Raw genomic sequence first — 18,521 nt, forward strand, 5'->3', positions numbered from 1 at the left:
CAAGAATTCGAGTGCAGCCCCAGGCTTCCAGATTGTTCCAGACCTCTGGACCCTAACCAAGCGAGTGCACAGCAGGCCCATCTTCGGTTTGCCTCTCCAGAACTCCAGCCTCCCCGCAAGGCAGACATTCGGGGACTGCGTCTCCACGCTGTCACCACAGCAGCCGGCCCCCAAAAGAGCAGCTGGCCCTTCACTGGTCTGGGTCTAGTTCCCTGGCTGGGTCCCTGGGAGTCTCAGGTCAAGGATTCTGCCGTCTGTCCCCGACACACCTCGCAATAAGCCCCGGCACAGACAGGTGGGGTGTGGGGGTGACCACCTCCCCCCTGCCCCACCAGCTGCCCCAACCCAGGTCTCGGCCAGGTGCACCCCCGGCGTCACTTCTGTGGCTGCGTCCCCACGGCCCCTGCTCCGGACCGCAGAGAACACCCCAGCTCACTGGCCGAAGGCAGACGGATGGGCCGACGTACTCATGTGCCGGACAGCCGGACCACAGGCCCGTCAAGAGAAAATGCCAGTTGTCCCCTGCAGGAGGAGGCCGCTCTGGGCTCCACCCCGCGAGGTTAAACCCTGACAGCCCTAGCCCCCAGCTGTGCGCCTGGAAGAAGGCCCAGCTCCTCGGGGCCTCATTTCCTCATCTGCAAAGAGGTCCCCGAGGAGCAGGACCTGCCCCGCAGAGCTGAAGCGAAGAACTCGCTGCCTGCAGCATAGGTACAGAGCGCGGAGCACAGGGCCGGGCAGGCCAAGCACTGGATACAGAGCGGTTGTTGCCGGCAGCTCAGGGACCCCACCACCACCACCTCCCCCCGCCCCACCGCCACCCCGGCCCAGCAGCGCTCCCTGCAAGGACAAAGGAGGGAGATGCGCATGCTACATCCTCCTCCACACATTCCGCCCAAGAGCTGGGAGCACAGTCTGCCCGGTTACCTGCAGGGAGACACCGCCGCCCCGCCCCGGCTGGACAGCACACAAACACTGCCGAGGGCACGGCCACCACCTAGAGGCCAAACCCCAGAGCACACCTGTGCTCCCGAGCAGGGGCCATGGGGATGCCGTCACAGAAGTGTCCGCTCCCTGAGACGGGCTGGGGCAGCCGGTGGGGCAGGAGGGAGGTGGTCACCCCCATCTACCCTGTACCCTTCTCCGACCCTCCGCGGCACCCCAAAGGCTCTCAATCTTGACAGCCAACGCAAGCCTATTTGTTGCAAGACGTCACTGAGCTCTAGCCTGGGGTGGGCTGGAGGGAGTGCTCTCCGAGCCAGGTCCTCGGGAGGGGAGGTTGCTGGTTCCAGATAAGGAAACTGACGTGCAGAGAGGGTCAGAAGCCCGCTGAGGTCACACGGGATTGGACCTGCGCTCCCGCGTCCCCTCAGCTCCTGGTAGCATCACACAGGCATGACCATTCCAGACTGCTTTTTCAACAGCCCCAGACCATCCCCCACTCCAGTCTCCCACCCACCAGAGCCTAGAAAGCCAACGTGTGGGCCCAGGAATAGGCAGGGGCTGGCCACAGGGGCCTTTGCACACTCGAGGGTGAGTCCGTGTCGCTGAGGCCAGGTGATCCCGCACAGCAGTCAGTCACAAGCCAGAAGCTCAAAGAAGCTGAGGATAGCATATGAACGTATGTGCCTGCATGTGTGCACGGGACTTTCCTGAGGCCTGATCTTCACTATCAGCCCTGCCCTCCTTTCATCTGGCTCAAGTTCTTGTGCTGCATCCATACAGTGACACCAGCCTCCAGCTTGGCCTCTGGCCCATCAGGGCCCTGGTCGCCCACTCCCAGCTCACTCCACAGATGTCCACGGTGACCCAGAGGCCAACCGGTGAGGGTTCCTGTTCACTCAGGTAAGTCACTTGGCCTCCCGTGCCCCGGATTCCCCACCGGAGCAGTGGGCTTGTCCAGTGCCCATCCTGGTGTGGCCCCTGGTGAGGGGCCTGAGACACGGATGCAGGTGCAAGCCCGGCTACAACAGGTATCCCGCGGGTGGCCCTCTGCAGCCTCTGCTCCCTGCCCCCCACCTGACGGCCTCCCAGACACCTTTGAGGGCTCAACCCTCAGTCCCGCTCCGGAAGGCTGCCCTGGCCATGCGCGCACCGTGAGCACACAGTGGGGCGCACGTTTAACGCAGAGCATCAGCCTCTGGGTTCGCTCTCCTCCCGCAGCCTCCAGGCCGCCCACCTCTGTGACTGCTGCTCTGTCTCCTCCCTGAATCCCCACCCGCTCCTCGCAAACCCCACGTCCTTCCCACAGCTCCTCCCCCACGCCTCCGGGGGTCCCACCTGCTATTTTGATGCCAAAGACCCCAAGCCCGCGGCCCTCACCGCTCTCACTCCCTGCAACTTCAACATGTCCAGGAGCCCCTCCCCCAGTCCCACCCTCACTCCGGGGGCTCCACTATCTAAATGCCCCCTCAGGCCCTCCCCACCCCAGGCTAACTCATCCTCTAGATGCCCTGAGGTCCATCCCGTACCCACAGGTTCCCCCTCCCAGTCCCAAAGGAAGCTCTCCTCATTGTCTACACTGGCAGTTCTCCCCGGGATAAAGCAGTTCAGGCTTCAGAGTCAGTCCACCCTGGCTTCAAGTCACAGCTTAGCCATTTTTTGGATGGGTGATGTCCAGCGCGTTCCCTGACCACCCAGGGTGCTCATCTAGAAAGCGGCCAGAAAGCGATCCGAGTCTGAAATGGGTCGTGGAGGTTACCTCGGGCAACTTATCTGAGCGCCCCATCCTCAGCGCCCTGCCCAAGAGTGCTGATCCCAGGACAGCAAACCCGGCTGGATTAAGCCGCGCCCTGCCCCCCATGGCCGCCACGCCCGGCGCCGAACTCACGCCCGGGGCAGCCGGGCCGCCGCCGCCGCCGCCGCCGTCGGAAGGGCCAGGCGGGTGTCCGAGGAAAGGCCCGCGGCGGCAGCTTTCCGGCCATTGTCCCCCGCGCCCCCGCCCTGCCCCCGGCCACCTACCCGGGCGCGGCGGGCGGCGAGCTCTGCCGGTGCTGGCGCCGCCGGTACAGCCCCGACGCGGCGAGCGCGCCCAGCCGGGCGGCCATGGCGCGGGCCTCCTCCTGCCGGCGCGTCGCGGGCCGCCCGCTCCGACCGGCCGTCGGACCCCAGCCTCGGAGGGCAGGTGCGGCGGCGGGCAGCCACCAACGGCCGGGCTGGGCGGCCGGACTCCCGGCGTGCGGGGGGCGCCTCGGCCCCCACCCCTCTGCACAGGAGCTCACGTTACGCACTGCGATCTCCAAAGGGCAGCAGAGTCAACTCCGAATAGAAAGGATATTGTTCCCGCCGCGGGGGCAGCACAGTGAAAGCTGAGGCTGGCAGGGTTGGGTCCAGGCTGGGGAGGGAACACGCTGGGAAGCTCCCAAAGTGCACCGAGGTGAGAGGTCCAGTCCACAGTGGCAGGGCAGGATGCCTGGAGATCCCGGGTTGCCAGGAGCCTCCGAGGAAATGCTGACGATGGTACAGACATGGACATGCTGACGATGGTACAGACATCTGAGGAGGGCAGTATGGGACTGAGCCAGCTTAGGAATCCTGCAGTCAAGAAGCTGATGAGGGATTCCCACACATGCCCACGTTTGCCTTGTTCCCTTCCCTGAGAACATGCAGCCACCGAGGAGACCCAGACCAGGGCAGCCCGGTCCCTGGATCTGGCCAACAAATAACCATCCACCCCAAAAGGGGTCCACACTGTCAAAAGCTAGAGGGCAGGTAGCCCCCCAGCTCACCACGGAAAGCAGAAGCAGCAGCCTCTGATGGAAGACCACAAGAAAGGCAGCGTTTCCATGCCTTCTTACTTAAAGGGACTGGCGGGGTTACTGTGATCTAAGTGCAAACACCCACGGCCAGCATCTGAACTGTGGCCACTGCTGGCCAGGCAGGCACCACGCGCAGCGTTAAATAAGGATCCGGAGGGCTCGCAGAAATCTATAACTTAGATTCCATTTCCCTGGAAAACCTTTCTAGCGGGGTCAAGGAAGCGTGAGCAGGACTTCCTCTGCCTTCCATCGTTCCAGGGTGCTGGGCCTCCAACACGGGGGCAGGAGGAAACTGAGGGGATCCATCGAGACTCAGATGCCAGTCCCAGACACCGAGGAACACACGTCATCTAGTAAATCCAAACACGAGGAAGTAAGTACTCATTAACTACCCTGGGGGTCAACCCCCAAACACAGCCAGATGACTACGAACATTGGGTGCAGTATATAGTTTGTCAAAGCAGCTCAATTCCAAAGGTACCAAGCACCGATCAATTCAACAAATATTTTCTTAAAGGTGGCCCCAGGGGCTAGAGGGCAGAGAGAAGCTGAGCCTGGAGCCAACAAGTAGAAGGATCACCTCCCACCTGCTGATGTAGAGAGATGAATGCTTAAGAAAGCTACTGTAGAGAGTTTTCTTAGAGCAGCTTCAAGTCGATGGCCTGGGGCCTAGGCCCCTCTTACCAGTGCGGGTGGAGGTACCAGTCACACTGGGATCCCCAGCCAGCATTCTGGCTCCAGAGAACACAGTTGCAAAAACACAGTAAGAATGATGTCAGCAAAAATGGCAGAATAAGGACCTCTGAAAGTTTGTCTTTCCATAAAACAATGAAAAAACTAGCAAGGAATGTCAGCATCACCTCTTTCAGAGCTCTGTAAATTAACCAAAGACTTACAGTAACCCAGAGAGCAAGAAAAACTGCTGAGAAGACATACAGATGACCAACAGGTACATGAAAATATGCTCAACGTCACTAATCATCAGGGAAATGCAAGTCAAAACCTCAAGGAGATATCACACCTGTCAGAAAGGCTATTATCGAAGGGCTTCCCTGGTGGCGCAGTGGTTGAGAGTCCGCCTGCTGATGCAGGGGACACGGGTTGGTGCCCCGGTTCAGGAAGATCCCACATGCCGCGGAGCGGCTGGGCCCGTGAGCCGTGGCCGCTGAGCCTGCGCGTCCGGAGCCTGTGCTCCGCAACGGGAGAGGCCACAGCAGTGAGAGGCCCGCGTACCGCAAAAAAAAAAAAAAAGAAAGGCTATTATCAAAAAGACAAGAAATAACAAGTGTTGGTGAGGGTGTGGAGAAAAAGGAACCCTCTTGCACTGTTGGGGGGAGTGTAAATTGATGCAGCCACCATGAAAAACAGTATAGAGGTTCCTTAAAAAATTAAAAATAGAACTACCATATGATCCAGCAATTCCACTTCTGGGTATTTATCTGAAGAAAACAAAAACACCAATTTAAAAAGATATACACACCTCTATGTTCATTGCAGCATTATCTGCAATAGCCAAAATATGGAAACAACCTAAGTGTTGTTTAGGTCAATGGATGAATGGATAAAGAAGATGTGGTATATAAATGCAATGGGATACTATTCAGCCATAAAAAAAGAATGAAATCTTGCCATTTGAGAAAATATGGATGAAACTTGAGGATATTACACTAAGTGAAATAAGTCAGAAAGAGAAAGACAAATACTGTGTGGTCACATTTATACTTGGAATTTTAAAAACAAAACAAAACAAAAAGCCCAGGTCAGATACAGAGAACAGATTGATGGTTGACAGAGGTGGGGGGGGGGGTGGGAGATGGGTGAAATGGGTGAAGGGGGGTCAAAGGATACAAACTTCCTTTTGTAAGACAAATAAGTCATGGGGATGTAATGTACAGCATGGTGACTATAGTTAATAATACTGTATTTCATATTTGAAAGTTGCTAAGAGAATAAATCTTAAAAGTCCTCATAACAAGAAAAAAAAATTTTATAACTATGGTGTCTAGTTAACTAGATGTTAACTAGACTTATTGTGGTGATCATTTCACAATATATACAAATGTCAAATCATGTTGTACAGCTAAAGCTAACATAATGCTGTATGTCAATTATACCTCAATAACAATAGATAAATTAAAAAAATAACCAACTGGGAGGGGGTTATAAAAGCTGAATCTTGGTAAGAACACCTTTATGGTGTTTTAATTTATCCTAGTCCTTAATCCCCACTTCCTAACTCCATAGCTGCCTAGAAGAGTAACTGGCTGCATTCCCAGTAATGAGGGAGCAGAACAGGCTGAAACTCTTTCAAAGCTTCATCCCCAAAGGAGAAAGACCTGGTCTTCCCTGGAAGATCCCACTTGAAAGGCTGGTTTTTATGTGACCTCACTCACACTTACCCAGTGCTCAAATCCTCTCCTGGGGTGAGTTTTTCAAATGTATTACTATCACAGCTACCTATGTATTACTATCATAGCTGCCATTGTCACAGGCAAAGGGGACAGTTGGGCAATTGACTAATCAAAAAGCTTAAAAGGAAAAACCAAGGAATGAGATGTCCTTAGGGGCTTCAAAAAGAACCGACATATTCCTGGGAATCTAGAAGGCCATGCGAATGCCCAGGGCTACGTGCATGCTCAGGAAAGTCCTTAGAAGGTCCTAAGCTCTCACTTCTGATGGACCTTTTGGGCTCTGTACAATCAGGAAGTGAAGACTAAGGCGGAGTTGTAAAATGCCTGGTTGGATGTTGACACTGTACCCCAACATACACTCAGAGCCTTCAGTAAAGGCTGGGAGACTTACTGGTTTCAGACATTCAAGAAAATCTCTGTCCAATCATTAGCTGACTACTAAACTAACCAGGCAGCGACTTCAGTGGCCACAAATGACAGAGATACAGACTTTACAGAATCTGTTCAGAAAACTCACTAAACAAACAATAAGCAGCAACAACAAACCCTGGGGAGTAGGGAGAATCTGGTTTCCAGAGCTGCCACGTTATTTTATTTGAAAAGTCCTGTTCTCAGCAAAAATTATGATACACGCAAAGAAACAACAAAAAAAAATGACCTAGACACATAAAAAAAAGAGCAATCAACAGAAACTGTCCCTGAGGAAGCCCAGATTTTAGACTTACTAGACAGACCTCAAATCATCTGATACAAATACGTTCAAAGAACTAAAGGAAGCCAGATCTAAAAAACTAAAGAAAAGTATGAAAATCTCTCACCAAATGGAGAATATCAATAAAGAGAGAGAAATTATAAAATGGGACCAAAAACAAATCCTAGAGTTGAAAAGAAATACTAAAGAGAGTCCTTCAGGATGAAATGAAAGGACACTAGACAATAACTCAAATCCACATGAAGAAATTAAGAGCAGGGACTTCCCTAGTGGTGCAGTGGCAGTTAGGAATCCGCCTGCCAGCATGGTGGGGACACAAATTCAATCCCTCATCCGGGAAGATCCCCCATGCCTTGGAGCAACTAACCCTGTCCTCCATAACAACTGAGCCTGTGCTCTAGAGCCTGTGAGCTACAACTACTGAGCCCGTGGGCCACAACTACCGAAGCCCGCGTGCCTAGAGCCCATGCTGCACAACAAGAGAAACCACTGCAATGAGAAGCCTGAGCACTGCAACGAAGAGTAGCCCCTGCTCACCACAACTAGAGAAAGCCGGCACGGAGCAACGAAGACCGAATGCAGGAAAAAATAAATAGGGAAAAAAGAGAAGAACCTGTTAAATTATTTAAAAACAAAAAAGAAATTAAGGGCAGTAAAGGTAACCATAAGATACATATAAAAGACAGTATAAATGTATTTTTTGTTTGTAAACCTTTTTTTCCCATCTGGTTTAAAGATGACTGCATAATGAAATAATTTAACACAAAAGAAGGCAATGGTGTAGGAATTAAGAAACAAAAAAGATGTAAGACAAATAAAAGGAAAATAGGAAAGTGGCAGATGTAAACCCCAGTTATCAGTAATTACATTACATATAAATGGATTAAACTTTCCAATTAAAAGTTTTTTGAACTTTTTTAAATGGATATTTTAAATGTGATCCAACTATATGCTTTCTACAAGAGGTTCACTTTAGATTCAAAAACACAAAAAGCTGAAAATAAAAGAATGGAAAAGATATACCATTCAAACAGCAAACAAAAGAGAACTGTAGTGGCTACACTATCAGACAAAATAGACTTCAAGGCAAAAATTGTTACAAGAGCAAAGAAGGAGATTTTATGATGATAAAAGAGTTAATCCATAAAGAAGAAATAACAAGTATAAACATATGCACCTAACAACAAAGCCCCAAAATACCTGAAGCAAAAATTGACAGAATTGAGAGAAAAATAGATAATTTAAAAATAATAGCTACAGACTTCAATACTCCACTGTCAATAATGGATAGACCATTATACAGAAGCTAAGCAAGGATATAGAAGACATAAGCAACACTATAAGCCAACTAGGCCTAAAAGACATCTATAGAACACTCCACCCAACAATAGCAGAATATACATTCTTCTTAAGGATACATGGAACATTCTCCAGGACAGACCATATATTAGGACATAAAACAAGCCTCAGGGCTTCCCTGGTGGTGCAGTGGTTAAGAGTCCGCCTGCTGATGCAGGGGACACGGGTTCGTGCCCCGGTCCAGGAAGATCCCACATGCCGCGGAACGGCTGGGCCCGTGAGCCGTGGCTGCTGAACCTGCGCACCTGGAGCCTGTGCTCTGCAATGGGAGAGGCCACAACAGTGAGAGGCCCACGTACCACAAAAAAAAAAAAAAAAAAAAAAAAGCCTCAATAAATTTAAAATGATTGAGATCATAAGAAGCATATTCTCAGGCCACAGCAGAATAAAATTAAAATCAATCATAAAAGGAAAGTTAGTAAATTCACAAGTATGTGGAAATTAAACAACATACTCCTAAAGAACCAATGAACCAAAGAAGAAAACACAAGGGAATTTAGGAAATACTTCGGAATGAATGAAATGAAAACACAACAGACCAAAATTTATTGGATGAAGCTCAAGTGGTGCTCAATTTATAACCGTAAATATCTACAGTAAAAAAATCTCAAATCAATAAGTTAACCTCCCATTTTAAGGAACTACAAACAGATTAGTAAACTAAACTCAAAGTAAGCAAAAGGAGGAAATAATAAGGATTAGAGCAGAAATAAATCAGATAGAAACTAGAAAAAAAATAGAGAAAATCTATGAAACCAGAAGTTGGTTCATTGGTAAGATCATCAAAACTTAACAAATCTTTATCTAGTCTGACCAAGAAAAAAAGAGAACATTCAAATGACTAAAATTCAGAATGAAACAAGGGACTGAACTTAGAGAAATTTAAAGGATTGTAAGGAAATACTATGCACAATCATATGCCAACAAATTAAATAACCTAGTTGAAATGGACAAATTCCTAGAAAGATATAAATTACCCAAACTGACTCAAGAAGAAACAGAAAATCCAAATAGACCAGTAACAAGTACAGGGGATAGGTTAGTAATTAAAAAAAAAAAAAAAGAAACTTCCCACAAAGAGGACCCCAGGACCGGATGGTTTTATTAGCGAATTTTATCAAATGTTTAAGTAGAATTAACACCAGTCCTTCACAAAAATCTTCCCAAAAATCAACCAAGAGGGAACACCCTAACTCAGTGAGGCCAGTATTGCCCTAATACCAACACCAGACAATGACATCACAAGAAAACTACAGATCGATATCCCTTACGAATACAGATGTCCTCAACAAAACTGAATCTAGAAGCCTATAACAAGTATTATACAACATGACCAAATGGGATTTATCTCAGGAAGATAAGGTTGTTTTAACATTTAAAAATTGATACAATACATCATATCAGTAGAATAAAGGGAAAACACCACATGATCATCTCAGTGAATGCAGAAAACACACCTGACAAAATCCAACACCTTTCATGATTAAAACAAAACAAAACAAAACAAAACTCAAGGATCTAGGAATAGAAGGGAATTTCTTCAAACTGCAAAAAAACCACAGCTAACATCATACTTAATTGTAAAAGACTGAAAGGTTTCCCTCTAAGGTCAAGAACAAGACAAGATATCCAGCCTTCTCATTTATTTTCAACATTGCACTGGAGGTTCTAGCAAAGACAACTAGGCAGGAAAAGAAAATGAAAGGCATCCAGATCGGAAAGAAGGAGTAAAACTATCCCTAATTGTGTATCACATTTTCTTATATATAGAAAACCCTAAAGAACTCCCCCCTGACACACACACACACACACACACACACACACACACACCTATTACAGCTAGTAAATTAATTCAGCAAGGTTGCAGGATAAAAGAACAATATACAAAAAGTCACTAGCAATGAGCAATCTGAGTATAAAATTAATAAAACAATTCCATTTTTAATAGCATCAAAAAGAAAAAATACGGGGCTTCCCTGGTGGCACAATGGTTAAGAATCTGCCTGCCAATGCAGGGGACACAGGTTCCAGCCCTGGGCCAGGTAGATCCCACATGCGTGGAGCAACTAAGCCCATGCACCACAACTACTGAGCCTGTGCTCTAGAGCCCGCAAACCACAACTACTGAAGCCTGTGCGCCTAGAGCCCGTGCTCTGCAACAAGAGAAGCCACCGCAACGAGAAGCCCACGCACTGCAACGAAGAGTAGCCCCCGCTTGCTGCAACTAGAGAAAGCCCGTGCGCAGCAACAAAGGCCCAACGCAGCCAAAAATAAATAAATAAATAAGAAAAAAATACTTAGAAATAAATTTAACCAAAGAAGTGTAAGCCTTATACACTGATAACTCTGCAACGTTGTTGAAAGAAACAAAGAAGACCTAAATAAATGGAAAGACATCTCATGTTCATGGATCAGAAAACCTAACATTGTTAAGATAGCAATACCTTTCCCCCCAAATGACCTATGGATTCAACACAATCCATATCAAAATTCCAACTGCCTTTTTTACAGAAATGGGCAAACTAATCCTAAAATTCATATGGAAATAAATGCAAGGGACTCAGAATAGTTGTTCAAAACAACTTGAAAAAGAACAAAGTCAGAGGACTCACATTTCCCAATTTCATAACTTACTACAGAGTTATAGTAATCAAAACAGTATGGTACTGGCATAAGGATAAACACATACATCAGTGGAATCGGATTGAGAATTCAGAAATAATCCCACACATCCAGGGTCAATTGATTTTTGACAAGCCTGCCAAGACAATTCATTGAGGAAAGAATAGTCTTGTCAACATATGATGCTAGAACCACTTAATAACCACATGAAAAAGAATGATTTTAAACCTCTACTTCAGGTCATATATACAAACTGACTCATAAAAAATAAAAATAAAAAATAAATAAAAACTGACTCATAATGGATTGAAAACTGAAATATTAGAGTTAACACTAAAGAACTCCTAGAAAAAAACATAGGTATAAATCTCCATTGATTAGGTAACAGTTTCCTAGATATGAAACCAAAAACTCAAGCAATCGAAATTAAATAGGTAAATAGGACTTCATCAAAATTTAAACTTTTGTGCATTGAAGGACACTTTCAGGAAAGTTAGAAGACAATCCACAGCAGAAAGTATTTGCAAATCATATATCTGACGAGTGTCTAATGTCCAGAATACAAAAAGAACTCTTACAACCCAACAATAAAAAGAATCCAATTTTAAAATGGGTACAGAATTTGAGTAGACGTTTCTCCAAAGAAGATATACAAGTGGACAATAAGCACCTGAAAAGGTGTCCAACATCACAAGTCACTAGGGAAATAAAAGTCAAAACTATAATGTGATACCACTTTACACCTACTAATGCAGATAATGATGTAATAATTAGGGCGTGGAGAACTGGAACCCTCACACATTCCTGGTGGGAATGTAAAAATTGTGCTGTCACTTGGAAAACAGCTTGGCAGTTCCTCAAAAAGTTTAACACAGAGTTACTATGTGACTCAGCAATTCCACTCCTAGGTGTATGCTCCAGAAAGTAGAAAATATATATAGGGATGTTCACAGCAGCATTATTCATAAGAGCCAAAAGTGGAAACAATTCAAATGTCCACCACAGATGAACATATAGACAAAACGTGGTATATCCATATAAGGGAATATTTGGCTAAAAAAAGGAACAAAGCACTGATTCATATGACAACATAAATGAACCTTGAAAACATGATGCTACATGAAAGAAGCCAGGCAAAAAAAAAAAAAAAAAAGTGACCTAATGTATGGTTCCATCTATATGAAACGTCCAGAACAGGCAAATCTGTAGAGACGGAAAGCAGACTAGGAATTGCCAAGGGCTGGGGTTGGGGCGGGGGGAATTGGCTGCAAATGTTTTTCTTTTGGGAGTGATGAAAATGTTCTGGAATTAGTAGTGATGGTTGCATAACGTGGTGAATGTACTAAAAGCCACTGACCTGTACACTCTGAAACAGTGAATTTCATAGCATGGGATTCCTATCTCAAATGTTTAAGCAGCACACACGTAGCGATGAATGCAACTATGTCACTTACTAGGGCAGAGACAAGGGCCAGGGCAGCCGCCAGCAAGGCATGAGATGGCGCTGCCTCTCCGGCTGAGTGGTTAGTGCCACCCCCAGGGGAGCCAGCGACACCACCACAAACAGCCTCTCCGCCAGAGCCAACCTCACTGGGGAGCCGAAGACGACTCGCCCAGATCCTTTGGCATGCCTGAGATGATGAGTGGTGTATTCCAACCTTCTTGCCTCACGGGAAATTCGAGTAAATAGACATCATCAGAAATTCAGAAGATCTGAATAAACAGAGCAAGGAGCACAGTTCAGGGACCTCCCTCTGCCCCACTCCCCACCTAGAAATGAAGCCCCCGGGAAGGTTTAAGTGAGAATGTGCGCGTGGTAGGTGGGAGCGGGGAGCAGCAGTGTCGCCGGAGAGGCGGGCCAGCCGCTGTGCAGGGAACGCCTGGTGCCTCTCCACAGCGGTGTGCCCGGGCCACCCTGGGCCAGATCACACTGCTGACCGCTCAGTTTTCAGGAATTTCGTGAACTGCTTCACATCACGTGGGTAGCTTGAAGTGAGCCCAGGTAGAGGTGTTGTTATAGCATGGAACTGGGCACACACTACAGGTCAGGCCAGCCAGAGAGGGGAGTCTACACTAGAAGCAGAGGAAAAGGCAGGCGGTGAGGGGCCATAGGCTGGGCCCAGCCTGGGGCTCAGGCCTCAGCTGCACATCCCGTGTCACCCACTTCCCACTGTGCTTAAACCCTTGCCTCCATCACAGCCCCATGTGCTGTCCTGAGGGCTCTGGCTGCCACCCTAGCTGCACCTCGGCAGGTCCCTCTGCTGAGGGGGTCACTGGCCGTATTCCTGAGGAGGGTGGGGAACAGCTGGGAGCACATCGGGGTCGGGGGAGGCTGGTGTGTGTGAGGAGAGGGCTCTAGCAGCCCCACTCTGCACCGTACCGAGCGTGGGACCCAGCTGAGATCTGGCAGCCTCTGCGGATGCCGGTCATGCGGTGGGTGGGACTTGGTGGGTAGGCCAAGCCACTGAGTCACACTGCTGCGAGCACCACGTCCCAGGCTCCCTCTGGAAGAGAGCTGCTGCCAGGCCAGGTCCCTGGGTAGGGGACATAACCCACCCTGGCTTGAAAACCGGTGATGCCAAAGGCCCCTTCAGCTGGGACAAAGATGCGGTGTTTTTAAGGTCCAGAGTCCCCAGGGCTGCAGCTGGGGCTGAGCCTCTTCCCACAGCACAGCTGCTCCCTAAGCAACCACGCCCACGTTCCAGGCCTCATTCACTCTTCCGCCCTAGCTCAGCCCTCTCCTGGGCTGCAGGCCCTCATGTCCAGTCTCAGGGTTTGCCCCTAGACTCACCACAGCTCTTCGAACGCTTCATGGCCCAAACTAGCTCTATGTCCACTCCCACACCTGCCACCACAAACTGGGCATCCTCTTCCTGGATCCGTACTGGGTCCAGACTCTACCGCCCAGGTCCCCTGAGTCCGTCTATTCTTCTCCAGCCCCATGGCTGCCAAGCAGAGGCTCTCCCGTTTCTTGCCTCCTGGCCAGTCTCCTTCCCCATCTCTTCCTCAGCAGCCCCAGGCATGGGGTGACATGCCTGGTCATGCATGTCACCCCAGGTCACTTCAGTGGCTCCCCACTGCCCTCCCTCTGGTCTCATCTGCTCCAGTCCCACGGAGGGCTGGGACTTTACGCCGTTGGCAGGGACAGCCCCAGAAGGTGCATGAGGTGTACAAGGACAGGGTCATTTCCAAAGGTCAGCCTGGTCTGGGCAGCAAGGGATGATGTGCGGAGAGCCAGCATCCAGGTGTGAGAACTGCCCTGGCATCTCGCGGGGGCAGTGGACGTGTGGAGGGCATGGTGGCATGAAAATGAAACTTCACAGCTTCTGGGACAGGAAAAACCTCGCCCACCCCAAAGATTGAATGTCCATTGCTCTGCCAGCCTGGCCCCTATGCCTGTGTGGGGAGGGGAGGCTCGCCAGCCCTGGCATGGACGCCGCATGTGGTAGGCAAACTTCAAAGGAGGGCGGAACACTGTGCTCACAGACCACTCACAGCTTGTGAAAAACACATGAGCACGAGAAAACACCACAAGAAAAGAAGAAAGCCACCAAAATGTTCCTGAGGGCATTTCTGAGGAGTGGAACTGCTGGTGTTTCCTTTCTTTCTTCTAATGTTTCTGTTACCTTTTTTGTTTCTGGGTTTTTCCAAACTCTCTAAGATGAGCAGTTTTACTTTCACAAGGAAAAACCCGACTCAGTGTTTTCCAAGGCTCACTCTGGTCCCTGTGTCACTTGACGACCAGCATCTTTCAGGCTCAGGGAGCCCGCTGGAGCCAGGCAGCAGCTGGGGCAGGCTGGTCTCTGCTCCCCCACCCCCACCCCCACCCCGCCTGCCTTCCCAGCTTCTCCTGCCGGGCTGCGTCTGGCTGACCCGATGGCCCCCTCTCCCTGGAAGACCCCCGGGACTCAGGGTTGAGAGGACTCCTGCTGAGGGAACAGAGGTGCGTCGGGGTTTCTGCCTCAACGCCCACCCGGGGAATCTGGGCAGAAGCTGGCACCCTGCGGCTCTGCCCTACGATCTCTTCTGCGCCTGGAGAATCACCTGCCACGCATCCCACCCCCACCCCACCACCCATCTGTCGCTGCTCCTGATTCCGTCCCTGTCCTTCTCTCTCCCTTCTTTTCCCGGTAAGCTCTGAGGGTGGGGAGCGAGGCAGCCGCTGGGGCGCCCTGCGAGGGACCGGAGGACACGAGCGCACTAGGAGGGGTGAGCGCTGGAAGCTGGCTTTGTCCACAGACTTGGGTGGGGACAGGAGGTCTGGGAAGTGGGCAGCAAATCGCATATGAAGCACAGGACTCCCCAGGTGACAGGATCCGTGCTGGTTTCTGGGGCTGCCCTAAGACTCGGGGCCACAGCCTTAATCGATGTGCCCCTGCAGGCTGGGTGACGGCCCTGCACATCACCTAGGTTTGGGTCCACCACCCTGTCCCGAGTGGCTGCTCCCCATTCCTGGGCACTGCCTCTCCAAGCCCCTTTCCCCAGCAAAGCCACAGGGTGCCCTCCACCCTTCCGCCGAATTCAAGGGGTAGTGAAGAAGAGCATCCTCCTCCCAGGGACTGGCTGGAAGGGGGCGCCCGGACCTCAGAGACCAGCCCCTCCCACCCAGCCGTGAGTCATGCACTTGTACCCAGCCACGTTCCAGAAAGGGCCGCAGAGGCCAACACTGGCCAGGAACTGGTGGACATGTGACTGGCCTGGTGAGTCACTCGGGCTCTGTGGCCTCAGTCACCCCATCTGTGAAATGGCCACAAGGGGTATGAGAGCAGAACCTGAGCCAGGCCTGGGGGAGTTTCCTGCCCCCAGCCTATCCCCGCGCAGCCTATGTTTGTGGGCAGTTCTGGCCAGGCCCCCAGACAGACCTTTTACCATTTTTACCATTCCTGGCTTACAGAAGGCTCCAGAGGTGGGGCCTCACAGGATCACACAGGGAAGCTGGTAGAAGCCGACAGCCTGGGTTTTGACGCCTTGCCCTTTAGTTGGTTGTGACCTTGAGCAAGTCCCCGCCCCTCTGAGCCCTGAGCCCCGGTTCTCCGGAGGGGGCGGGGCTCACGGCCCAGTAGTGCGGGCAGGCGGTGCGGGGGACGGAACAGGCCCTTCACCTGCCGCTGCCCGGGGCCGGCGGGAGGGCGGGACGCGCGGGGCAGGGGCCGCTGACCTGACCGGCGCTGCCGCCCGGGAGCGGCCGAGGTGGAGGGGACGCGCGAGGCCGGCGTGCGGGAAGGGCTCCGGGCGGGCGGGGGGTCCTGTCGCGCAGCCCCCCTCCCTGGCCAGCGGCGCCCTCCGCCCGGGGGCAGTTACCTTCCCGTCATGGTGGCCGAGCGCGCCGAACCGGGACCGCCTCGGGACCCCCGGAGCCTCCGCCGCCGCCGCCGCCGCCGCCCGCCGAGCGCCCTCCCGCAGGTCCGCGCGGAGCGAGGAGACGCCCAAAAAAGGCCGGGAGCCGCTCCGCCCGCCGCCCAGCCCAGCCCAGCCCAGCCCGGCCCAGCCACCCGAGCGGGAGGTGGGGGCCGCGGCCGGAGAGCTGGGGCGGGGGGGGGCGGGGGGAGGCGCCCCGCCCACGAGGTGTGGGCGGGGGCGGGCGAGGCGCTGGGAGCCCAACGCTGGAGCGCTGGGAGGGGGGGCGCCGCGCCACCCGCGCCGCCTTGTCTCGGGGGACACCCGAGCTCGGCCTGCGGCGGGCGTGGGTCACGTCCTCCCAGCCGGCTTCGCCCGCCACCTCCCGGATTCCGGGCATAGCTTTCCTTTAAAAGGGAGGGAAGTTATAATAAACGCGAACGAGCCCCCTCGCCCCGCCGGGGCGCCCCACCCGGCGCTCCCCCTCCGCTGTCCCGGCCGCCCTGGAACGCGAACACACGCAGCGGGTGGGAGGACGGGGGAGAGAGCGGCGGTGCTGAGACCACCTCCCTCCCCGCTGGCCCCCAAGCCCGGGGTCCCCGCTGCGGCCCCGGGCAGGAAAGGGGGTCACCTTCGCGCTTTAATTCCGCAGACGGATGTTTCTGGGCACCGACTCCCTCCCGGGGCACTGGGGACTCCCAGTCCACGCAGTCTCGCCTCCAGGGAGGTCAAGGTCGAGGGGCGCCCCTCGGAGTCAGGAGCCAGGTTCTGCATACTTAGATGCCAGGCCAGGAGATTACCTAGTGCCCTCCCCAGGAAATTACCATCTCATCCAAGTCTGTGAGCAGCCCCCTAACCCAGCAGAAGGTACTTTGTAAAGACAGACCAAACGCCGAAGTTGGGGAGGAGGGCCAGGTACTACTCCTCTTGCCTATGATGAAGCGCTCGCTATTGGTAAGCTGAAGAGCCATTAAAGTGACCTGGCGATATAAAACCATTTAGGGAATCTATTCTGAGAAAAGTATTAAACAAACAAACAAACAAAAACCTCACTCTGCCTAAAGGCAGATATTTCTAGCGGGGCTGTGGAGTGTAGCTCATAATTGGAGACGGCCCAAATGACACCGTCGGGGGGCGTGGGGGGGGCGGTGGGCGGGCAGAACTGAGCAGCCTGGTCTATTAACCCGACTGAACGTCGCGCATTACTTCTTGGCAACAAAGACTATCTAGAAATGGCCATGCAAAATAGCAACCTATGAATAAACAGGGGAATTCAGAAAGATGAATTGATACTACCGTGCAGCCTTATATCTGCAGAATAAGCTTGGAAAAGGCACCTGTCCCTAAGTAGCTGATATCTTGAAACTAGTGTGGTTTGCAGTTGTTCTTTTTGCGAACGTGTCTTAGCTGATTCTGATTAACTGTAATTTGATGGTTAAGTGTAAAATGTGGATGATTTCTTGGGTCGTCTGCCTGTTGAGAGACAAATGCTTTCCATAACTGCGAACACAGAGAAGCAAGTGTGCTGGGGGCCGTGCACCAGAAATGGACTGGACGCTTAAGCGAATACTGGGGTCCTGTGGGAACCAAAGGGGATGAAAAGTAGACGGCAGAACACCAAAGGGACCTGCTGCCTACCTGTAGGGGATCCCATGCCTGCCCTCCAGCCTTCCAGCCTCCCTTTGTACTGTTGCTGAGCGGGAGACTATCTGCCCGTGGCCAAACCAGAGCCCTCTGCTGCTCACTCATCCAGAGTGCCTCTTCCCTGTGCCAGGGGCAAACTCAGCAAGAGCTGGGCGGCGACTGCGGCATCGTTCAGCCCCGCTGGAGATGTGGAGCCTCCAGGAGTCGTGGGCCAGCCTCCTACAGTGCAGCTACAGGTCAGATTTGCAAGAAAGAGCAGGCAGTTGCCTGGCAGTGGTTATTCACATGTTCACTCACTCATCACCCCTTCATTCAAGACTATTCATGGTATATCAGCACCAGGGGTACAGCTGTGAACAAGAGGACCTGGACCAAGCTCTCACTGAGTTTAGCTGGGGGTGGGGAGAGACTGTAAACAAATAAACATGATTTTAGACAGGGACAAGTGCTGCAAAGAAAAGGCAGTGTGTGGGGCTGCTTTAGAGTGGAGGGGCAAATGGAGGTGACGCTTGAATGAGGAAAAGAGTTGGCGGTAAAAACAACAAGTGCTGTTTTTTTTTTGGTTTTTGTTTTTTGCTGCCCTGAGGTCAGAAAGAAGGTGGTCTGGAGAGAGGGAGGGCGGGGCATGGGGAATAAGGGAGAAGGTAGGGCCAGAGTGCAGGGGCAGAGTCTAAGCAAGGA

The 18,521-nt window shown here is 51.6% G+C and overlaps 1 protein-coding gene across 4 annotated transcripts in view; it reads right to left on the reverse strand.

The window, feature by feature from the left end:
* Positions 1–16,332, reverse strand: part of LIMS2 (LIM zinc finger domain containing 2) — a 35,725-nt gene extending 19,393 nt beyond the window's left edge. The window contains exon 1 of one of the 4 annotated variants that reach the window (XM_032636489.1): positions 16,161–16,332. In XM_032636489.1, coding sequence (XP_032492380.1) covers positions 16,161–16,171 — 11 coding nt within the window. In that variant the 5' untranslated portion in view covers positions 16,172–16,332. Of the gene's footprint in view, positions 1–2,958; positions 3,092–16,160 lie in introns of those variants that run through there. The other 3 variants (XM_032636491.1, XM_032636490.1, XM_032636488.1) reach the window with 3 other exon arrangements.
* Between the last annotated feature and the right edge of the window lie 2,189 nt (positions 16,333–18,521).

The sequence above is a fragment of the Phocoena sinus genome, chromosome 7 (genome assembly GCF_008692025.1).
Source record: "Phocoena sinus isolate mPhoSin1 chromosome 7, mPhoSin1.pri, whole genome shotgun sequence".
In the NCBI taxonomy this organism is placed as follows: domain Eukaryota; kingdom Metazoa; phylum Chordata; class Mammalia; order Artiodactyla; family Phocoenidae; genus Phocoena; species Phocoena sinus.